This window comes from Aquila chrysaetos, chromosome 25 (genome assembly GCF_900496995.4).
Source record: "Aquila chrysaetos chrysaetos chromosome 25, bAquChr1.4, whole genome shotgun sequence".
Classification (NCBI taxonomy): domain Eukaryota; kingdom Metazoa; phylum Chordata; class Aves; order Accipitriformes; family Accipitridae; genus Aquila; species Aquila chrysaetos.
In genome coordinates, this window is record NC_044028.1 from 12,726,304 (window position 1) to 12,751,611 (window position 25,308).

Consider the following 25,308-nt stretch of genomic DNA (forward strand, 5'->3'; position numbering starts at 1 on the left):
TTCTCACATTCATTTCCACTGACTTTGCTGAAGGCTGCCATGCTCACAGTCGTAGGGCACAGAATTGTATCCTCACAACTAGATTTGCTAAAGCTTCTACATCAGTGTGCCTAGATCTGTGCAAAAAACCAACACTCACCCAAAGACTTTTCCTGCATGACAAGTGGCATTTTGAACATACTTTATGATTAAGCCACAATGAAGGTCATACTAAGTGTGGACAGTTCATGCAACCTAACTGGTAAAGTGCAGACTAAAACCAGGCATTTAAAAAAACCTTTCCTCTGTTTTTCAGTTTGTTGGGTTTGGTTTTTTTTGTTTTAGTGGTTGGCTGCGTGGGTGTTTTTTTTTTTTTTGGGGGGGGGGGGGGTTGGATGCAGGGAGGAGTTTGGGGGGTTTTTGGTTGTTTTTATTTCTTCTTTTTCTTTTTTGAAACCAACAAGCAGCCTCCTGTCATGAGGCTTTTTAAATTGCAGGAAAAATAAACAGAATTTTATGTTATACAAATGCCACCATACCGTGTAAGTAGATTTTAATTTTGTTAAGTACAGTCTATGATTATTCTTCAATACGGCACTATCTTTTTATGCTAAATAAGGAGTTATGTGCTCCGGATCTACTCAGTTTTTCATAGAAGTCAGATTACATGCACTTGAAAGACCTCAGTTTTAAACATGTAGTATAGTCTTGCTTGGTATTTCTGTGAACTACCATGCTGCTTACAGCAACAAAAATAATTCAGATTTTTTATTTTCCTTTACCACAGTTTTCTCTTAGCCACTCCTGCCAAGAACTTGTGCTTGCATTTCACTTCCTGATCACAGAGGATTCAAACACAGCAAAGGACATTGTAGATGAGACTTTTTACGCTGCTAAGGAGAAACATGTACTCAAACAAATGTTTTCTTGTAGTGCCAATCCATACTGATACTTTTGGCAAATGATACCACTTCTCTCTGTAATCACCACATATTATCTAGGTCATCAAGAGACTGGATAACAGCAATCACTTACCAACAGAGAAAATAAAATGAGGTCCTTCCAAAGTTTTGAATAGGTTGCATATAGAAAAATATTCCAAATTTTATTCTGGAATTACATATACTGCAGGAATGTTTTGACTATATGTTAGTCTCTCACAGTAATAGATACTTTTTAATCTAGAGTCTGGGTGCTAGAATGCTTTACATACTGTTCATAAACTTCATAGCAGCCTTTGCTTACCCTTTGCAGCAATATTTCTTACAGGAATAGTCACTTTGGACATAATGTGTATTGATCTCCTGACACTGTTCAGTGAAACCTACAAAATGTTAAAAGCCTAACAAAGATTGCATCATTTCCTGGAGGACTGCAAAAAAGTTTAAATCTACATGAGGCTTCCACATAAAGGCAAAGTGGTACGTCTTAGAAGGGGGAACCAGAACAACCATTTCAAGAAGTGATCAACATTGGAAGTGACTGTTAAAATGAGGGGGCTGTTTGAAAATATCTTGAGAATCAAGTTACCTCTATTGTTTTATAACCAAAATGAGGTAGAGTAGGTCAGTTCTAGCATGAAAGCACCCTTCAGGATTTACTTCTCGTTTAGCCTCCAGCTTGAGGCTCTACCTCATACATAATTTCCACTCAGAACAAATACCATTACAAGATTCTCTACAAATGCCATTACAAGATTCTCTACAAATACCACACAAAAAAAGAAGGAATGAAGGCATTCTAATGCAACAAGAAGTACCAGTATAAACATACCCACTAAATATACTGACCAACACAAACACATGGTAACTACATTTATGAAAGTTATACTGTCAGTCTATTTATATGGCAGCTTCTTCTGCACCAATGAAACAGCCTCCTCAAATGTGGTGGTGTTCAGCCAGAAGAGTGTTATTGGAAAAGCTTTACAATATTAGCATTCTAAACAACTATTTTCAAATATTTCATATTTGACCCATTGTTACAAATTAACATGAGTATCAGATAAACATACAAAAGCAAATGTCACCCAGTTCAAAAAAGATGCTACATGTGGAGATCAACTTACCCACCATGGTGAAAGGCTAACAGTTTACATTACAAATTTATGCAAAGCAGTATTTCAGTTTAAAAAAAAAACACCTAAAACCCCATAATTTTAAATTGTATGTACTAGGAGACAAGCAGGACATTATTTCACCAGTACTTAAAATCACTGCTGAAAACTGCCAAGTATTTATTAGAGTTCCAGAAAGCTGAAGAGATCATTAAAATTTGCACCACTATTTACTTTAACTGGTTTAGTTGAATGATCAAGGTATCTAAAAACACAAAGCCCTACTGTTTTTAATCCAATAACATAGTAACTTAATTTTACAATAAACTGCTCTACATCCCTTAGTGCCTAGGCTGAAAATTGTGATTTAATACCTGATGGGCTCTGTACAGCAGGAGTGGATGTTGAGCTTGCAGTCACTGAATCACAGCGTCCGGTACTCCCACTGCCACTGGAAGGTGATGGTGATGAGAGTGGTGATGGATTGTGCTGATTTATACACTGGGCTACAGCAAAGCCTGCAAAACAGGACAGTAAAGTTTACAAGTTAATAATTAGCTTGAAAGAGTTAACCTACATGAACAAATTGAGAAAGGGTAAGAGCAAATATTGCATCAAACTGCTAATTTTGTGTAGTAAACCAGAGGATGCACTCTCTTCCACCTTCAGCTCAGAAGCCTGAAAATCTGAATGCATCTTACTGAAAACATGCTACAAATGATGTCAACGAACAAGAAAGTAGAGGTCAAGGGATTCAACATATTTTAAAACTTAGAGCTTGCACAAACAGTCAAAACATGTCAAAACTCTTCAGTGTTTGATATGTTCAATAAATTCATGGGTCATAGACCTTAAGGTGGTAAGGAAAATGGTTAAGTCAAAAGTGAACAAAAAACCTCTCCGCTAGGAGGCCTGCACTACATCTTTTTATCGCAGAGATAATATCAGGAAATTTTAATCAATCAAAACTAATACTGGCATTGGATTTCATCTACCTTCTCAAAAGTCAAACTTTTTCCAGTCTGAACACTGGAAAGGTCTATACAGTATCTGACAGCACTTTTTAAATAAGTCTTCTTCTGGCTTTCAATCCAATATTCCCTCAAATTCTTTACATTGTAGCATCTTCTTCTTTCCTAATGTAATCTTGCATTCATTCCTTTCTCCTTCCTCTGCAACCCCCTGCTTCAGCCTTTGATATGTCTTTAAAAAAAAAAAAATATATCTTCATTTTAGTTCCTTCCCTCCTCACATACAATGACTCATGCACTTTCTCTTTCAAGAAGAAATTCTAGAAAGTATTGAGGATCTGCAGCACAGGGAAATCCACTGGAAGTATGCAATTTGGGAAAGAAGTGCAAGGAAGGAATTCAAATCCCTCGTTTCTCAAACCCAGCATCTCAGAACTGAATAACCTGAGAACGAGGTACTTTGCAATATTTAATTTCACTGATTTAGTCAGGATGAGAAGCCATGAGTACACAGAATTTACACCATGCATTCAGTGCATAAGACTACACTGAATCAGAAAGTAAACAATAGTTATTCCATGTATGTTGTGCAAAATATTTTGTGCAGAAGCATGCCATGAGCCAAAAGACAGCTGAAATTTATTCTTTAGGTTACTGATGAATGTGTTATGTGACCATTCACAGTCACATCCTACTAAAATCAGTGCCCACAAAGGTGTCTCTAGTAAGTCCAGCAAACTGCAAACACACGCTGAACATTTAGTAGAAGTAAACAACTGGTAAATTTTTCTTTTATGGGTGAGAATGATTATATGGTAACTTTGTACAAAACAGATACTACATTAAAAGCTTATTTGATATAACTAGCTTGTATTTATGAACACGCTTATTTTTTATGTTGCCTTATGGCAATGTGTCTGGTTGACACAATTCACTTGTGACAACTTCAAATTAAATTTAACACTAAATTTCAGACATTCACAGATTGTAAGTGCAGAAAGCACGCACTTGACCATTATTTCACCTCAACATGAACAGAAATACAAAAGTATCTTTGGAAGAGTTAGAACACTTTACAACATCACTTACCTCTTGCATCAACCTTCTGTCAGATTATCAGAAAAAAAGTTGTTCAGTGACACTACAAAAGGTTCAGGCTTAACAAGTTTTCTTTTGCACAAAACCCATAGAGTGGAATACCAAGACTTGCAGTGAAAATACTCCAGTTCTGAAAAACTTCAGAAATTACTTTCACACACTCTGTTGATCCCCATATATTGAAGATCCCCACTTTGGGATGACCTGCTAACTCGTGATTAGACTGTTTGAACAAGTCATGATGTCTCCCATGAGATTAAAACCAGTAAGTTGCCCTTTACTGTATCTTTCAATTAGCAGTTGTTTTCCCTCTTTGCTCTGATTTTTCAGCTGAATTTTTACTTGCATCTACTAGCATATGTCATGGTTTAACCCCAGCCAGCAACTAAGCACCACAGAGCCGCTCACTCACTCCCCCCACCAACCAGTGGGATGGGGGAGAAAATCAGGAAAAGAAGTAAAACTCGTGGGTTGAGATAAGAACGGTTTAATAGAACAGAAAAGAAGAAACTAATAATGATAATGATAACACTAATAAAACGACAACAGCAATAATGAAAGGATTGGAATGTACAAATGATGCGCAGTGCAATTGCTCACCACCCGCCGACCGGCACCCAGCTAGTCCCCAAGCGGCGATTCCCTGCCCCCACTTCCCAGTTTCTACACTAGATGGGACGTCACACAGTATGGAATACCCCGTTGGCCAGTTTGGGTCAGGTGCCCTGGCTGTGTCCTGTGCCAACTTCTTGTGCCCCTCCAGCTTTCTCGCTGGCTGCGGATGAGAAGCTGAAAAATCCTTGACTTTAGTCTACACACTACTTAGCAACAACTGAAAACAGCAGCGTTATCAACATTCTTCGCATACTGAACTCAAAACATAGCACTGTACCAGCTACCAGGAAGACAGTTAACTCTATCCCAGCTGAAACCAGGACAGCATAGTAGCATTCTACCATTAGAATGCTATGGAATTACCTGCTAGAATTTACGACATGCTCTGAAAGAAAAGTTCATGAACTGCCTTTCCCGCACAAGTCCAGTGAAGACAACCACAACTGCATTGTTCACACTTCCTTGATCTCTTACTTTCTTTAGAAGATTACACCCTTCTTGTGGTTCTCAGCAACCTTCCTCACAATGACATGCCTATAGAAATTCCTTCATTTTATTAGTAAGGCTTTCCTTTGCCAGACATTGGTCCTAGTACTTGGAAGCTTTTAGTCCTATCTTCAGGTTTTGATAGCAAGCAACTTTTCAGAAGTTGAAGCACCTCTTACAGCAAAGAAGTATCTTCAATATGGTGTGTATGTCAGGTGATGTACACAACTCTGCTGCTTCTGCAGCCCTCCTCACTCTCCCATGGGAAAGTATTAATGCGAAAGTTTACTTTTTATTGGCAGTCCAAAAATTATTGAAAGTAGCCACAACGTACACAATGAAACACCTAACAATATGCTACTTGTTGCCTTCACTGCATAGTGAACACTGAAAAGGAAAGTATCTGACAATCAGGTATGAGAAAGCAAATGCACCACATAATTCTTTATTCTTTTATATGGGGAATCTCCCATGGCACTGGATGGCTGATTCACTCATTATAGAGACTCTCCTATACAGGCAATTTGCTGGTGCCATCCACCAGGCAGCCAGTCAAAACTCAATTTAACTGGGCTTGTTACAAGAAGCATATGAAAGCTTTAAAACACAGGCTTGACAAGACAGGAAAATGCTGTTAGCAGCAACGCATACTGACAGGTTGTGTTACAAGTTAAAAAACCAGAATGGATGAAGAAAGGAAGACAGAAAAAAGCTAACTGTCGTGGTTTAACCCCAGTCAGCAACTAAGCACCATGCAGCTGCTCACTCACTTCCCCCCCAACACCCAGCGGAATGGGGGAGAAAAATCAGGAAAAGAAGTAAAACTTGTGGGTTGAGATAAGAATAGTTTAATAGAACAGAAAAGAGGAAACTAATAATGATAATGATAACAGTAATAAAATGACAATAGTAATAATAAAAGGATTGGAATATACAAAACAAGTGATGCACAATGCTATTGCTCACCACCTGCTGACTGACGCCCCGTTAGTCCCCGAGCCGCGATCCCCCTGCCCCCACTCCCCCTCCCAGTTTATATACTAGATGTGATGTCACATGGTATGGAATACCCCTTTGGCCAGTTTGGGTCAGCTGCCCTGGCTGTGTCCCCTCCCAACTTCTTGTGTCCCTCCAGCTTTCCTGCTGGCTGGGCATGAGAAGCTGAAAAATCCTTGACTTGAGACTAAACATGACTTAGCAACAACTGAAAACATCAGTGTGTCATCAACATTCTTCTCATACCTAACTCAAAAACATAGCACTGTACCAGCTACTAGGAAGACAATTAACTCTATCCCAGCTGAAACCAGGACACTAACAAACATCAGTCCTGTAAATAATCTGTCTTAATCTGCAGTCCCACCTCTTACCCTCTACCTCCCATACTTATACTCAAGAACTAGACTCAAAACCACTTGCAGAAACACAATGCTATCTGAACTGCTATAGTACTTGCATCATAGTTTCAGACGGGTGAATGCCACTTTTACCAAGCTTTTCTCTTATTTTAAGTTACAATTCATTATATCCGAGATGAACACCACTTGAAAGAATTAAATAACCACCATGGCAGGAGACATCTATTCTAGTTAAAACCAAAACAGTTTGGTAAGCAGCTAATTATTCCATAAATGTAAATAAATCCATGTATTTTATTTCAGAAACCAAACATTGATCTTCTACAATCATTTAGATAAGTTAAACTGAGGTTACACACAGTGACGCCTGACAGTCTGCAAAAAATTAACCACAAACTAAACTATCTCAAACGTGAAGGACTTCTATAGCACTCAGGGCCACTAATACATACAGTTTTTAATATAGCAAATATGCATTAGGTTTCTCATACATACTTCATATTTTGAAATACCAGTTAGGATGGGAAACAAGGAATAATCAATGGACTTGTGACCACAGAAGTGAGGCAAAGCCATCTGTTAAAGTGAATGAAACTTGTTTTTGGAACAGTTACTAAAGCCATTGGTATAGAAGTGCTTACATCAATATATTTTCTTTCCCTTACAGTGCTGGAAAAAGTTGTACCCATCCAAGGCATTCAATACCCACAAAAGGTTTGCATTTCAAGGGAGGAAAAACCTTCCATCCTCACCAAAATAGCAGAAAAAGTAAACAAGGTCTACTGTGACTATCATAGGAAAAGCTGGTCTGATTCAGCAAGATTGCCTGCCTAAAGGTTCTGCAGAACACTGCTCATGGATTCATGCCCTTACACTGAAGCATTTGTGTGCAAATAATCTTAATGTATTTTCTCTCCCAATACAACTGCAGAGGAAGGATTTTAAGTGTGCCACAGGAAGCTAATCTGGATAGGAGAGAAAGGTAAGTCTAAATCATTCAAAATACTTTAACTGGGAAACTACTGAGCAAGAACAAATATTCTAACCAGGAAACTCCTTCAGGAACTATCTGCAAAGAAAAGGTGAGCAGAATTAATCATGGCTATGGGAAGTAAAATAACATTCAAAAAGTTCTAGAGGTGCATTTGTTAATACTTTATGACTCTCAAGTTGTGATAGAGGTTAGTTACAAACACAAATATTTCCCTTCCAGTAGTCATGATTCTGCTTCAACATAACTTCCTATTTAAGACTCAGTAAGGTACTACTGTAAAGATGTACCTTCCCTGTTCCTTTGAGAAGCTCCTATTTCCATAATCACAGGATTTCATAAGGCTCGGTTTCTTTCATAAAATATGTATGAACAGTTATCCTTTTGCCATATTTTTTGTAACAGCAGCAAAATTTCATGCCAAACCCTGAAACAGTCTCTTAGCTTTTCTTTAAAGGAACTCTTTCTTAAGCAATTAATGCAAATCTTTCTCCTAAATTGGAGAAAACCTTCCTACTGTCTTATAAATGGTTTCATGTGAAAGATGGTCTGAACTATAAGATCTCCTAGGAATAAAATTTGAAGGTGAGGAGAAGGGGAAGGGGTGGTGGTGGTGGCAGAGAACAGGACAAGCAAGACAAAAACAACAACAAAAAAAAAACCAAAGGAAAAAAAAAAAGCCTGGAGAAGTAGAAATAAAACATTGGCCAAGAAAGGAGAAACTGTTTTCTCATTGGAAACCATATCTTCACTACCCCAATGTCTTTTTTCGTATTCTGATTTCTTCCTATTCTGTTTTTCTAAGCATAGTTATCTCATAAAAAATTCTCATGTCTTTCCACATGTTTGTCCCTAATCAAATCAAGGCAATGCTGAACTTGAGTTTTTTTGCAAGTATGAATGAAAAAAACCCTTACATGTCTGAAAATAATTTCTTTCAGTAGTTATTTTGCATCTTTGCAAAGTGCTATTCTGCCTTAGAAAACCTGATGCAGTTTTAAAAAATTTCAACTTGTACAGATTGTTTACATTTCAGAACCTCTGTTACAACCTCATAAAACTGAATAATAACTGTTTTGATGCAAAAAATGTTTTTGCTGCCAAGAAAAAACACGTACAAATTGGTTACTTGGAGGTCTCTTGCCAGTAGCTGCTGCAACTTCAATTAGTATTAAAAAAATGGATTAATTGACATTTTTAGTCTCCACATTTGCCATGCAATGCCAATATGTGATGACTCTATTCACAGTTCTTCTCATCAATGTAGTATGCTTAACAAACTAGTATTTTACTGAAAATAATCCTTATAAATAGTAAACTCCCCAAATGGTAAAGATTGCTTTCAAACCTGTTCCTTACTAAAAAAAAAAAACAAACCACCCCAAAACAAAAAAACTAACTAGTAGCAGTCCTGCATATTTAACTCGGTTTCAATGGTATCTTTCATTTCTTGCACACAAGCAGTAGTTCATATTATATAAATCAAGTTAGTTGTATCTTGTGTAATCTTAGCACTGTCAGACTACCTTAGTTAGGCAATTCTGCAGAAAAATTATTTAGTTCTACATCATTGTGATGATGACAGGAAGATTAGTATCTAGTTCATACCCCACAATTCTGATGACCAGGCAATATAAATAGGTATAAAAAAAGGCAGCAGAGTTGGGTCTTTAAAAGCAGCAACTATAACTAAGTATCAAACTTGGAATGGTTCAAAGAATATTAATTAGAAAAAACAAACTGAGGTGATAAACTCAGATAGTTGTCCTCTATTATTCTTGCATAGAACAAAGGAATCAAGAAATACTTTAAATATACTTATGGGCTATAAAAGCAACTGTACCCTAGAATAATGGAGCATGGAACATTTCAACCATCTCACACTGGAAGTAACTTAGTACTACTTAAGTACACTATCCCAGTCTGATGTTCCTACAGTAGCTGCAGTTGATGATGATCATGAAAGGGTTGATCAGAGTCCCACAGTACAGTTCCAAAATAACTTGTATATGACATTCAAATGCGCTGAGCAATCTAACCTCATAAAATCAGTAACAAGTGCAGATGCTCATCAGCTGTAAATGTCAAGCCCCTTGTTAGTACTTTGATCAAAAGGATCTGTTTTCTTTCTGTGGATGGAGAAGGCAATTAAATTAGAAAAGGTTATAAACGTTTCAAGAATGCATTCATATTACTAATTTTAAAAAAACTATTATTTTATGTCCACCTGTGGTGACAAAGTGCATAATATTTGCCAAAACTAAAATAAATTTTCTTCATATAAATCTGAACAATCTCAAACACTGCTTAAACAATTCTCGGGCTTTGTTTAAAGTTTTCCTATTCCCAAGAAGTGATGCAAACTTTATGTAGAATTCTCACCTACATTTTCCTTTTCATTTAAAGTGTTACAAAGCTATTAAAAGACCATTTTTTTCCTTTGGATTTTAAAATAAAGACGGCTATACTTTGCTTGCAATTGCTAATATTACCAACAAGTTTTTCTCCAACTTCCCCCCCCTCCAAATCTCATCATCATCATATACTAAGGTATTAACAATGGACAACATAGTAAGAGAGATCTATTGATTCATTTTGCTTTCCAAAATAAATCTTCTCAGTAGGAAAGTGACCACACTTGTTAAAATATTTAAATGTACGTTTTACAGGAAATCGTTAAGATTTCCCTTAAGACACACTGAACATATAAATCTCAGTATACAGCTGGTATTTGAAACTAATATTTGAGTTTGCTTGGAGAGGAAATGATTATTTACTTTCAATAGAAGACCTATGTTCACAGGACACCTACCAAATGTGCTCATTTCTTTGAAAACAATGTAATTCTTTATTTACATAGAGAGTGCTTCATATGAGTACATAGCTAATATAGAAGATGGTGAATAGTCCAGCGAACTAAACTATCCTTAAAATGCTCTAACATTCTGGCAAAGGCCATTAACCTAAAATAGACCCTGAAGTACATTCATGGTCATGACTTCATGATGATAAAATTGATCAAGTGAAGGATTTTGCTTCTGTTCTTCTCTGGTAAGAATTGCCCAGTTTACCAGGCCAGTCATCTGGGATGATTACATCATCTCACTGCATTTGCATAACCCGTATTTTTTATGAAGAGTATTAACATGGATGTTCTGAAGCATGGTCTGTTATATTCTTGTCACCTTTCACTTGTATTGCACAAAATCTGGTTTTAAGCCACAGCAATCCTCACTCTCTTCCCCCCAGATGTTAAGAAGCACTTTCAAAACAGATTTTAACTTTGAACCATGAAACAATAAAGCACAGTGAAGCACAGTTTGATTACAATAAGGTAACTGCATGCTCTCTAGAGAAATATGTACAGCTTTATGTGCGCACTACGACAGAAACTGAACCAGACCAGACTGAAATAATGAATTTAGAATTTTCAAGAACAGTTAAGAGGAGGGATTAGGGAACTGATTCAATAGTTGTACTAAAATTGTCTGCAGAGTGAAATTTGCAGGAGGGCTGAAAACATTTATATCATTGTCAATTTCTTAAAAACCACACTGGATATACAGCACTGACAGCTAACATAGTCCTACTAAAAGAAGTGATTAATCTTCTAAAAACATTGCCAAAAACATAGCTCTCCTTTAAATCAAAACCCACCATCACCAAGGGAAAGCATAACTTGTTTCTTATAAGTAAAATCAAATTAACAGACTATACGAGCTTTGCAGAACTCTTAAATACCACTTAAAGCTGTAGCATTAAGAAATTAATACATGAAGCTAGCAATTTAACTGCAACTTGTTCAACAGTTTTTTTAAAAAGCACAAAATCTTTCTCTTAAAGTAAAAATCACTCCAAGCCTGATTAAGGGATAAACACAGATTACTATGAAAGTCTCTTGCAACTAGGAAACCTCATTCATTCATTAGTGAAGATAAGGGGAGAAGGAAGAGGCATTTGATATTTATTTTGTAATCAGATGTAAAACAATATATTAATCAATTTTTATTATATTATTGGGTGTCATAAAATGCATTTTAAAAATGCAGTATTTGAAATACTTCATGTTCTGTGCCTGATTTCTCATACTTGGTATCAAAAAAAAAGCTTCAGAATACTTTCCTCTGGATCTGCATGTGCATACAATGGAATTCTCCATTTTCTGGAATTCAAAGTAAGTATGTGGCTGTTTGAATAATCTACCATGTTGCAGCACCTCCAATACCCCACCATAAAAATAAAAAAAAGAATTAGTAGGTGAAGTCACTTGTTATGAACACAAGTGCACTCTTAGAGACGGTTGATTCTGAAACAGTAACACTGGCATCTTTTCAACCACACCTTTTCCATGGAAGTCATGTCAAATAAGGAAATACATTCCCATCATACAACATACACTTGTCTTTTGAAAAACCTGACCGGCAATATAAATGCTTTTATGATTTCTGTTCCCCAGACTCAGGACTCAGGCAAGCTGAGCTCCCATTTAGTCCTAAGGCAGTAGAACATCTTCTTTTTAAGTAGGGTATTTGAATTTTGAAACACTGAATCATATTTAAAGAGAAATGCTGAGTTTTGTGAAATGATTGGCAGCTAGTGGTAACAAGATTGCATCTTTTTGTATAATACAGCAAAATTAAGTACTTTCAAGCAGTATGAGATTCAACTTTAAAATGACTCAATCCAAAAGGAGAAAAGTTCACCATCTGGAAAAAAAACCTCTGCAGAGAAGTCTATTTGTGAAATAGACAATACGGAAACAAAAGAGCAAAGAGCTCATTGATTTAGAATGATTCCTTTAATCCCAATTCCAAGCTAATGTTTTAGGAGTAGCTGTGGCCCTTTTCTGTCTTGCTAGCTCTAAGGTAAACGAAGCAGTGCGCAGTATCCCAGCTATTTTTACAAACTGGCAAGAAAATGATCATAACCAAATTAAAGGAGGAACTATGCACAACTGACAGATGTGTTGCATAAATACCGAGTATGCGAAACATGATTTAAACTAACTCAATTTGTAAAGGAAGGCAAAGTATTAAGACACTTCCAGTGTATTTGGAAAAGCTGTCATGGATGTTTTGCTCACAACGTACCTGCAATACACACCCAGGTATTACTTGTTTCTCTAGGAGTAAATTCTTCCATAAGTCTCATCCTGGAGTTGTGTGTTCAGAAACGTATCACAGTAAGTGACAATGCTGCTTATAAAAGTTACAGTTCAGCTTTTGCAGATATAAATCACAAAGCAAAACCTGCTTGACAATGAATACTAATCTTACCTGGAACTTTGTCAACAGATGCAAAAACAGAGCGTTGCACTGTAGGATCACTGCTACCACGTCGTGACTGATCATAAAATCTAAATGGAAGGTGTTGGGCTGTAGCTGCAGAGCTGTGTCCAAAACCCATAACAACTTCAGTTGAAGGCTGAACAGGAAGATCCAGGAGAGCTATGTTCAATCACAATTGATAATTTTTGTTACTCAAAAATACATAAAAAGGAAAAGTATGTGAAAATAAAATTGGTAGTTTGTTCAGGATTTTAAGGCTAAACCAGATAGTTTAACATAACTTGCCTGCATTTACCTCTTAATTACGGTTACAATTGCATTGGAAAAGAAGAGAGACAACATTTCTGGCAACCTTTTCTACCATTGCTGTCCACACCACATTCACAATAAGGAAGCTTCAGAATACAGTGGAGGAGAAAAAAAGGATTACAGTAAGCTCCTTGCATTAAACAAACCATAGGAGTTATTTAAAAAAGAAATCTTCTGCTTTTCCCTGTATAAATAAAGTCATTCATTAGTTACAACTGAACACTGCAAAAAGTCATTTAAAGACACAATCTGCTTTAAACTGGCAAAAAAATGCCTTTGCATTACCATTCAATCTAAAATTTTAATATCAAAATAGACCTGTATTAACCTCAAACTCGATTTAAATTTTTTAACATGAAGCAAACCATAAAAGTATGACATATCTACTTTGTAAACTCAAAGCATAAAACTCATTTTAGTTAGCTTCCTACAGAACCATAAGACACTAAAATAATCTTAACCCATCTATAATCAGAATAATTCTCGGGCCAACTCAATAATTTTAATATCAGCTATGACTTTGTTTTTCACAGCTCTGATTAGTCCATTATTGCTCTCGGACAACCCAAGTAACTGAGACAGCTGGTGTCCTTTTTCATTTGCCCACCTATTTTCCTTCCTGTATTTCAGGGTTTCCCTTTCTATACTCACCAATTCATTCAGCTTACCGGTAAGGTTCAATTTATTCTTCAGTAGCTTAATATTTAAGTAATATTTTAATCACTTTGCTATTTACTCAAATTAACTCTTCACTTCATCTCTTTGCATACATTTCCTCCAAACACAGCAATCTAGCTGCTGACACTCCACTTAACATTTTGGATTGTTCATCATCACCACATCCAAACATTAAGCATTATCATCAACACCATCAGGACACCATCCAACTCAGGACTCAGGCAGGCTGAGCTCCCATTTAGTCCTAAGGCAGTAGAACATCTGCTTTCTAAGTAGGGCATGAGAATTTTGAATCACTGAATCACATTTAAAGAGAAATGCTGAGTTTTGTGAAATGATTGGCAGCTAGTGGTAACAAGACAGGATTCCTTCTTTTCATCCTTTCTTTGATGTGTCTATCATTAAATATGAAAACACGGATTTTACTCCAATAAAATCTATTGCTTGGGAACTAGACACTAGTTTACAGTTTTCTGTGGCACAACACTTCTTAGATTTGTTAGAGTGACTTGCTATGACATACAAGTCTTGTTTCTCAGAATCATTTCAAAATAACCGTTTACCTGCTATTCTCTGCATTTTCATACGCCGAGCTTGGATGCGGCCTTTTGCAAGACGTTGTTTTGCAATAATGCAGCGAATGTGATCAGAAAAAATAAATGTAGCTTGAAGGATAGGGAAGGGCTTAGAATGAGGGCTTGAGGCAGGCTTATGAATTATTATGTTCAGAGCTCTACTGTCATCCTCCACTCCCGTCACCTGCATATCCTAAAAAGAAACAGAAGGCAAGTAGTTAATGAAAAAATTAGCATTTTTAAACTACAGATTAAATATCAACATTAAAAGAAAACCCTATGAATGCTCCACTAAAGCTCCTAAAAAAACCAGTTTCCATGCTCAAAAAAGAAAAAAAAAAAGACTATGCAAGTTGAAGTTGTACAACTTTGTATTTAATTCTTCAGAAATTGGTACTTGTAGAGATTTAAGTCAGTTTAAAATCCAATTAAGTAATTTGAGCATAGTGAATTTTTAGGAAATAAGAACAGTGTTGGCTAAGGCAAGAAAGACATAAATGAGAGAAACTTCTTAAAGCTTTTGAAATCAATTAGATAAGCACAGATCATTTTGAAGTTACAACCTGTCAACTTCCCTATCCATGTAGGAAGATCAGAACTCTAGGAGAGTTCATTACTGTGCCTCTAAAGGAAAGTGCCTGGTTCCCAATCCTAATTGTATACAATTTCAGTGTTCAAATGAATACAGCCCAATATATATAGGGGAAGTGACCTCATTTACAAATGTGCCTCTAGTTAGCTATGTAAACTTCTTCAGAAAACCAGAAATAGTTTAAAAGGCAGGAACTAGAAAAAAGACTAGGAACAGAAGAAACAAGTAAGTATGGTACAGAGCTTAGACGTATAAGCTAATATTGGTATTACTATTTATCCAACATAAATGTAGATTTTCAGCTGAGAAAAAGTAACCACCCAGATTAAAGCTTCTCTTACCTGCAAAAGGCCTGCAAACTTAACTACTCCCCATCCAAGTCTGGCAACATCTGGCTCAACCAAACTCATCTGGTAAATATCCACAGCCAGGAATCTTTGAACTTGACCACCATCCTTTGTTATGACTGTACAAGCAATGAGATCACTGTTGTCTGAAGGGAAGAAGGAACAAAGTTACATAGCTACTGAAGTTAAGGGTTCTGGGTTTTGGTTGTTTTATGTAACGTAAAATGTTAATATATAAAAGTGTAATCATCTTTACAATATATGTTTAAAGTTATTCAAGGTTTTTTTAAAATATATATTTTGCATTTCCTTATCACATTTATAGTTACATAGAAATGGCAGGATATATTTTAACAACAGTGGCTCATATACCTTAGAAGTTACGTATAAGACGTGTATTATATGCACCTTGCTTTCTCTTACCATCTTCATTACCTTTTAGTATAAGAGGTTACTGCATTTCAGGGATGAAATTGCAACAATGTTGATTTCTCTCACTAAGTGGAAGTCTCAAAAGTATTGTCAAAAGACCACAGATACAGTCCTACACCACCGAAGGCAATTACATCTACCTCATTATAAACTTATGCTTCATTCTGCCACAGGTTACATTTCTACAGGTCTGAAACCTGACTATTCTGACTGTTGGAAGCCTTTCAACTTCAAGACTATATGGACTCTTCAGGTAAATTGTATCAGCTTTTTGCCAATATTTGTTAAATGAGGTGACATTTTTTCCTTTACCCACCCATTTTATTCATTTATATTGAATAAACGTATCCTCTCTTAACCATTACCATAGGACCCCTCAAACAAGCCCCAAAATACAGATCTCAAGGAGTAAATACAGCATTCCCTGATCCTCCTGCATCTCCTCACTGCACCTGTTCCAGTTCAAATCCATCATTCTTGAAAAGCAACTAAATCACTTCCTTTACACCAGCTGAAGTCTACTGAGTGCCCCATAAACTAGCACTGACACCTCCTAGCAGACCTTTGCTAATCTTACTAGAGTTGCATTTTCCTTTGCTTCAAATTGATACTTTCATTCACATACTTAATACACACAGGTCTTTTTCCTCTCTCATCTAGTACAATTTTTAGCAAGTAAAAAGATTCTATGACAACACACGCTGTCCTACCGAGTTCATCATCTTTGCAATTTTAGATGGTACTCCACATAAATTGATGGATTTAGCCAGCTAAGTTGCAGCGTTTTACCTATTTCCTGCAATAGTTTTGATTGGGTTTGGGGTTTTTTTAGGATAGAAACTATCCGACTTGAAAGCAATGACTTCTATATTTTGCTTCTACCTTAGCCAGAGTTTTTCAAAACGCTCATTTTCCTTAGTGCCCTCATTCCTTAATATTGCTAAGGCATTGATAGACTCAGCAGTTTGGAGTTACTCGTTTAAATAGCCTTTCCTAAAATATCTGGGTTCAGTGCTATAGGCATCAATTGCTGTTAAGATGTATAAGGCTTTTTTCCCCTCCTATTCCGCATACACATACTATTTTTAAGGATGGTGTATTTAAGGATGGTGTATTTTTAGACATGTGTCTATATACTGAAATCAGTTTGATAAATGGTATCATTTACAGTAAGATAAGTATCTTTCAAAAAGGCCTTATTCAGATTTTTTTATATCTATCTGAAGGGAGCTATTCTGATACACAGAATTCAATGGATCTCTAGTACTTATAGCAGTATCTCCATACTGAACACTGATGTTAGGTGCTCTTGCATCTAAAACCCAGCTGTAGCATTTTTCACATTATTTACACAATGCATTAAAAATAGTCCTGCTGAAGTTCAACTCTTATGTTCAGTATCTGAATTAAAACAATGGAAAAAATATCTGACTAATGTTTTTCTCCTCTTTAGTTTCCCATGGAAAAAAAACAAAACCAAAAATAAAACTAGAAGAATTAGCTAAATGGATAGGAATGAGGCTGCAGGTTGTACAAAACAGTAAAACTTAAATTTACTTATCCAAACATCTAAACAAGTAGTTAACACCATATTTCATACTAGAAACATCTGTGGGATAGATAAAAGCTGCAAGTGGAAGCATAGAGCTTTTTGCAGCAGCAGGTCATACAACTAGGGACAACAGCCATAAATTACGGTTTGGGAGGTAAAGGAAATTCTTTTGTGCATAATACAGCACAGCAGGTTACTCAGAAAGGTTGTGGAATTTCTGCCACCAAAAGTTTTCAAGTTTCAAAAAAACCCCAAAACAAACACTCCTCCCAAAACCAGTCTCCCCGTCAATGTCCCTCCCCAACCGAGAGGTCCCATCCAACTAACATTTATATGATTCTACCAATTACCCTTTACCAGCAGGATCCATTCAGAATTGATTGGGTGTTAGGAGAGAAAGGGAGGAAATTTGGAACCCTAATACTATCAAAAGAGGATAATTAATGCTAATCCAGTGTGAATTTAGTGTGAGCTTTTGAAATTTGAGAAAACACTGCTACTTTTCTGCAATCCATACAGGATTCAGTTACATGAGGATTGATTGCTATTACCTTCTCATACGCCCTAGAAGGCTCAAGAAATCCATAATGGGATTGGCAAATATTACTATAGGAGCCTATGGGAGATTTATTCCTTTTTAGAGAATAAGCTGAGACACCAGGCAGAAAATCATAGGAGATCTCAAATGACAACGTAGGCTATGTTTAGTCAACAGAATGCTACTACAGTATTATTGTACCAATGACATTCTAACAATCTGAACAATAAAAGATAACAATATATATTAAATGCATCAAAAGCTCTATCTAAATTTTTTATACAAAAGTGTATCTCTATTCATACATATTTTATACATACACATCTAGAAGTGGTAACAGAGGTACAGATCTAACACATTCCTCCAGAAATTACTTTCTAATACCTAAATTATTCCACCTTTTCCTTTGTAACTGGAAAGCTTGAAGTTATTATCAATGTTTCTAGGTCACGGGAAAACAAGAGTAATACAAGTGTCATCTATTCTGAACTGGCCTGTGAATTTAGGCATAAAACACCCAAACATATTTGATTGTTTTGAAATGTGTAATGTTATATCCATCAGGGAATGAAAAACAGAAACTTTCTAATAGGAAGGATTGCAGCCAAGATTTAACTTCTCTGGAATTACAGTTGATAACAAAGTGAACATATTTCTACAATAAAATGGCAGACATGATCTCTGAATGTACACAATGGGGTAATACCTCTGCTGTACACTGCTGTATTACTGTAACATTGTGCCAGCTGAAGTAAACACAGTTTTAAAGAAGCAAGCTGAAAGCAACTTGAAAGACTACCACAACAAAAACTGACATGAGAATTACAAATACCCCCTTTTTTTTTTTTTTTTTTAAAGCAAAAAGCTTAATAATTCAACTAACTTATATTAAAGAATACCTGGGAGGCAGGAAGATTTTAATCCACACATAAATAGTAAAAACAGATAAGAAATTTAATACAGGGCCAAGTCTAATGGACAAAAGCTACAAATAGCAGCAGTTCCATGGTGAAAATAATTGCCTGATGAAACTACACAATTGGTATTCTGTTTCTCCACAAGACAAAATTTCTAATCAAGAACTAACATTTTTCTAGGAGTACACTTTGGTTCAAACAGAACTAGCCTCACAGGAGTCATATGTAATGCACACGATATATGCAACATTTTTTTCCAAGCCATAGAAACAGAATAAAATAAGTAAATCCCTATAAATATAGCTATTAACTGAGATGGAATTAATTCTCAAACAGTTGGTATGACTAAACAAGGATGGGCTTACTATACAGCCTATCCTCTATATCGCATAAACTCTTACAACTGAAGAGTTTTTTGAAGCAGTTTCAATAACAAGGATGAAGTGTCATGAGTGTTAATGAGCCCTTAAGGCTTTCAACAATTACAGATGTGTTTGAAAACCAGACTCTGGAACATGCCTGGTTACTTCTTAACTTGGGACTCTCTATTTGTTGCCTCTTTCGTTCTTTAATCCAATTAGTCCATCAACGTATTTATTTCAGTCGATACGAATTCCTGGGACAGCAATATTCTTCTCAAGACCTGAAGTAACTGGACTTGGACCCCTCTGAATACGTAATGAGAGGTTGCTGAATTTTGTGGATAATCTGTTGTGACATTCTCAACATATAAGCCACAACACAGATTAGAGTTGCGAAGTTCTCAAATACTTGGTTTTGTCCAGTATTTATACAGTTTTTACTGCAAGCAGATGAAAATACTTGGAATTACTCCTGTACAAATTCAACTGCCTGACTACAAAAATGCAGTTTTGCCTTACCAAAAAAGGTAAAAAATTACCTTTACTTAAGGTAAAAGAACTCAAAGGGCAGAAGTTGTTTTCCAGAGCAGAAAGTTTGCATTCTATATCTGACAAAGACTTAAAGTAAAGCATTACTGTAAAAGTTTATCAAAGGACAGAAAGGAAAATTACTCATTTATTAGGCAACTGTTACAGGAATCTTTTGAGTTTATACAACTGAATATACCCCATTTACATGACTGTTTCTAGTTCACAGCTGCTGAAGGGTTGTAAGCTACAGTCATCCTTTATGACAAAAACAGAAGAGAAAGTGTGGTTAAACACATTTCCAGTGAACTGATCTGAGAATACTTACAGCTGTGCTATAAAACAGTTACAGATACCCAACCACGTTTAGATGAAAGAATTTCAAGCCCAGTAAACTTCAGTACTATTGAAGTTTGATCTGGGGATTAAAGTGAACCACAGACTGAATGGCTCACTGATGTGACAGTGCTGCAGAAAAGTGTAGTGTCATTTCTGAGATTAACAGCAATGCTTAACTTTTCCTCATACAAAATGAGGCTTGTAACCAGTTTGGACACTACGCCTCCAACACATGGATCCAAGATTTCTCTGGACTTTCTCCAAGAAAAATACAACTTTTAAGAAATACAGCCTATGAAGGAGAGTTCAAAGACTTTAGCTGCTTGCAGCGAAGAAGATTTAAATTAGGTGAAAATATTGCTTGAACACAGGCAGCTATTTGCCTGGAAAGACTGTATTATATGAAGTCTTTACAAATATAACAGCTACTTCAGGAGATGGTCTAAATGTACCTGACTGGCCTCAGGGCTTGATCTCTAATAATTTTATAATTTACAGTCATCACAATTCTAGAAATCATCTGAAGACACTAAAAGCTCTTACAGAAAACTTTTAGCACTTTGTGTGCATAGCTGGCAGTCCAAGATAAGCATTAGGCTGCAGAGAGTTAATGCACCACCTCCTACTTTACATAAAGAACTTCTAACAGCATGTAGCCTATTCGGTACAATACTCTGCTTTACTACTTACTATGATAGTCTTTAATTGCAAACAACTTCAGAGTTAAAGTTTTGCACTTTGATGAAATGAGTTTATAGAGCAATATTCGATCCTTGACAGAACTACAACATATTCCCCAAATATACTCAGAGTTTACAAAGCCATTTAAAATTTTATGTAAGTCCTGTGAAACAATTATCTGCACCATACTCTCTATCCAAAATGTTTTTGACAACCTATGTTTTGATTACGTTGCTGAACAGTTTAAAATGAATTACTTCTGTTACTCTTTACGATAAACACCCTCTTTCAGAAACGCTCAGAATTACTTCCTCACTATGTCTGTCATGTCTCTCTTGTCCAGTAGAAAGTCAGAATCTCAGTTTACGTACTAGTCCCTCTCCTCTTGGTCAGGACAGAATGCCACCACCCTTCTTGAACAGGGGAGCACTGTTGCCATCAGGAAAGAGCAGAAAAGAGCAAGAGTAACTGCTAGGAGTGACTTGAAATCTCTGTTCATGCAAGAAATATGAACCACTTTAAAAGAAGAATTTCTCACCACCTGTTTCAGAAGGAAATAGGTCTCAAAGACAGTTTTAATGCTAAAGACTTTTTATAAAAGAAAAAGACTATGTCAAGATTTACTGAACACAAAGGAAGATTCAGGAAGATGGCAAAGAAGTTTAAGATTACCTTGGAAAGACGGGATAAAACAGAGAACTGTATACACATGAAGTGAGAAGGCAAGATAAACTGAGGAGAAACCCAGGGCACACATTTCAGAATGTAAACCAAAGGACAAGTCATGTTAAAGTTGGCTTGGCTTGCGGTTGGTTTCTCCCCCCCCCCCCCCCTTCTCCCTCCCCCACCCCCACAAATGTGAGATGAAAAATATGAAAAAAATCTGTCTTTCAAAAATCACTTTAAAAACTCTTGTTGACATAAAGTATGTACAACCATCACTGTAAATGTGGAGAAAAAAACCCCAATAATCAGACTGGATTTGAGTATACTCGAAGAAAAATCTAGTGGAAGAAAGTAGCTAACAAATACATTTACAAAAATAACATTTACTCTAGTAGCCATCACAGAATTTTGAGAGCACATCTTTTCCCCATTACTGTTCTTATTCAGAGGAAAAAAAAAGAAAATAACTGAAAATAAGGGACAACATATTATAAATGCTAATCACACACAGGGTACTGCAACCAAGCAGAAGCACGCTTGCTCCTAAAACTTATTTTCCTGTAAACACAAGACTACTGATTACCAGGCAGAGGGACTCTTTATTGCAGCACCATTTTCATGAATTGCCTCAAGATTGTCATGCTGCACTTCTGACAATATTATTTTTTTTTATTATTTAAATACCTTGATTATATTGTTTTTAAACAGATACCAAGTTATTAAATACAAATCTAGCATTTGCTCCTACCAGGCAGGTATAACTTTAAAAATATTTCAACCAGTACTTACAAATCTAACAGAGAAAAGATCACTATCACAAGTAAAAAATTAAATAATTAACTATTAGCAAACAAGCAAAACAGTCCAATTAAGCTCTTTCACATTACCACCAATAAATATAAGATTTGAACACCATGCACACTACAGATGAGTTATGCCACCAAGTCCAGAAAAAATCTTGCCTCCTGATGATATTCAGGAACAAGTGGATGTTGGCATTTAAAAGGAGTATCTGCTAGAATTTCTTATAAAAGATGTGATTTCCTCTCAGATGCTTATCAAGTTTCAAGCATACTGAACATAATCCATTTTCTTGTACCATGCGTGCTAGTACTCACCAACTTACTAGTGTAAGCTAGTGAAAAAATTTAATTGTCAGAATATCATGAAACCTTCACGCTCATCTCAAGTGTTTCATAACCATCTGGAAAATGCTCAAGACTAATGTTTACTAGTACCTACAGTGATGCAGGAAGACAAAACCAGATATGATATTCTCTTCTGCAAAGCATAAACCTAGAATGACTAGCTATTTTTGCTCAAACTGCATTTTTCTTTTTAACATAAGTGTATATGTAATTCTTTCATAGAATCATAGAATTGTTTAGGTTGGAAAAGACCTTTAAGATCATCGAGTCCAACCACCAACCATGCCCACTAAACCATGTCCTGAAGTGCCTTGTCTACGCACTTTCTGAACACCCCCAGGGATGGTGACACCACCACTTCCCTGGGCAGCCTGTTCCAATGCCTGACAACCCTTTCAGTAAAGAAATTTTTCCTTATGTCCAATCTAAACCTCCCCTGCTGCAACTTGAGGCCATTTCCTCTCACCCTATCTCCAGCCACCTGACAGAAGAGACCAGCACCCCCCTCACTACAACCTCCTTTCAGGCAGTTGAGGAGAGTGATATGGTCTCCCCTCAGCCTCCTTTTCTCCAGGCTAAACAGCCCCAGCTCCCTCAGCCGCTCCTCATAAGACTTGTGCTCCAGGCCCCTCACCAACTTGGTTTCCTTTCTCTGGACACACTCCAGCACCTCAATGTCTTTCCTGCAGTGAGGGGCCCAAAACCGAACACAGGACTCGAGGTGCGGCCTCACCAGCGCCCAGTACAGGGAACAATCACCTCCCTGCTCCTGCTGGCCACACAATTTCTGATACAGGCCAGGGTGCTGTTGGCCTTCTTGGCCGCCTGGGCACACTGCTGGCTCATGTTCAGCCATCTGTCAACCAGCACCCCCAGGTCTTTCTCTGCCAGGCAGCTTTCCACCACTCTTCCCCAAGCCTGTAGCGCTGCGTGGGGTTGTTGTGACCCAAGTGCAGGACCCAGCACTTGGCCTTGTTGAACCTCATACAATTGGCCTCGGCCCATCGATCCAGCCTGTCCAGATCCCTCTGTAGAGCCTCCCTACCCTCGAGCAGATCAACCCTCCCTCCCAACTTGGTGTCATCTGCAAACTTACTGAGGGTGCACTCGATCCCCTCGTCCAGATCATTAATAAAGATATTAGAGAGAACTGGCCCCAGTACTGAGCCCTGGGGAACACCACTTGTGACCCACCGCCAACTGGTTTTAACCCCATTCACCACAACCCTCTGGGCTCATCCATCCAGCCAGTTTTTCACCCAGCAAAGAGTACACTTATCCAAGCCATGAGCCACCAGCTTCTCAAGGAGTATGCCGTGAGAGACAGGGTCAAAGGCCTTGCTGAAGTGCAGGTAGACAACATCCACAGCCTTTCCCTCATCCACTAGGCAGGTCACCTGGTCATGGAAGGAGATCAGGTTGGTCAAGCAGGACCTCCCTTTCACGAACCCATGCTGGCTGGGCCTGATCCCCTGGTTGTCCTGCACATGCCATGTGAGCACACTCAAGATGAACCGCTCCATAATCTTCCCCAATACTGAGGTCAGGCTGACAGGCCTGTAGTTCCCCGGATCCTCCCTCCAACCCTTCTTGTATATGGGCATTTCATATATATGTGTGCATGTGCGCATGTATAAGAAGCATTTAAACAGATGTCTTTAAGAAGATATTTTGGTCTCTTAAATGCATTATAAAAATATTAGAGAATTATACAGGAAAATAAGCTGTCATTTCAATGTATCTAAAACCCACATGATTCTGCAGCAAATGAGAACCGAAAAAAGCTTCATTTTCAGCTTGTAATCAGTATCTGGGTTTTAACTGTGGCATAAAGTTCAGAGAGATCAGTTTTCAAATCAATAAATCTAATTCATTGATGTTTGCTTGGCCATTATGAAAACAATGTCAAAAGTTAAACACCTTCTTACAGAAAGCATCTAGCTGTGACATTACAGAGAAAAATTTGAACTGTGTTGTTTAAGCTGTACATAAACTTCAGTGTCTGAGGGATGACAACATCGAACTGGAGAAGCGCTAGACTGATTAGGTTATTTCACTGTTACTGTAAGGCTCTGTGCGAGACAAATCACACACTCAACTGCCAAATCTCTCAACTGGACAGAACCCATAATGAATCCTGAATATGACAATCCAGAGAAAAAATCAGAATAACTTCTGTGGAGAAAACTTTTCTGAGAGGAAGTACCTGCAGAAGCATGAGGAATGACAAAGACCTTGTTCTACATTCAGGTCTCCATAACAGGACAGTAGCCTGGGAACAGTTATATTTTTATGAGCAAAAGTATGCCTGTCTTGCTCTGAAATAATCTCTTTTTAAGCCAAAACCTCAGTTTTAAAGTGAGAAGGAAGTGTCACTCATTCACCTCTGATGAAGGCTTAGCAACTGTAGAGTCTAAAACCTCCAAAGCATCTGTTGAACTTGGAAAATTCCAGCATTTCACTCACAGAAGTGTCATTACTTAGGAAATCAGGGGAATGGAGATCAGTCTGTTATACAGCATTACACTTCACAGACTAAGCAACTGAAAGACTGCAGAAGCATTTGCATCAAGAATGCAACAAATCAAGCATCTACCTAGGTGTTCCCACAAAGTACACTTAATTGAAATTAGAGGACGTCTCTCTGGTCATACACCTGCACTACATTTTGGCTTACTCTCTTTTCCTCAAATATTACAACATATCAAGGAACGAGATAGACAAACCACATACATCAGTACTTTGGAAAGAAAACTTAACAAAATTCTCTTTTAGCATACTTAACATAGTCTTGCAATTAAG

The 25,308-nt window shown here is 37.1% G+C and overlaps 1 protein-coding gene across 7 annotated transcripts in view; it reads right to left on the reverse strand.

The window, feature by feature from the left end:
* CLEC16A (C-type lectin domain containing 16A) overlaps positions 1-25,308 on the reverse strand; it is a 96,392-nt gene that overhangs the window by 15,220 nt on the left and 55,864 nt on the right. For all 7 annotated transcript variants that reach the window (XR_005931457.1, XM_030002342.2, XM_030002340.2 and 4 more), the window contains 4 exons: positions 15,338-15,489; positions 14,393-14,597; positions 12,831-13,001; positions 2,410-2,553 (listed from right to left, as the gene is read on the reverse strand). Coding sequence is in view for 6 of the 7 variants with exons in the window: in XM_030002342.2 (XP_029858202.1) it covers positions 2,410-2,553; positions 12,831-13,001; positions 14,393-14,597; positions 15,338-15,489 (672 nt within the window). In the remaining variant the exon portion in view is untranslated. The remainder of the gene's footprint in view (positions 1-2,409; positions 2,554-12,830; positions 13,002-14,392; positions 14,598-15,337; positions 15,490-25,308) is intronic.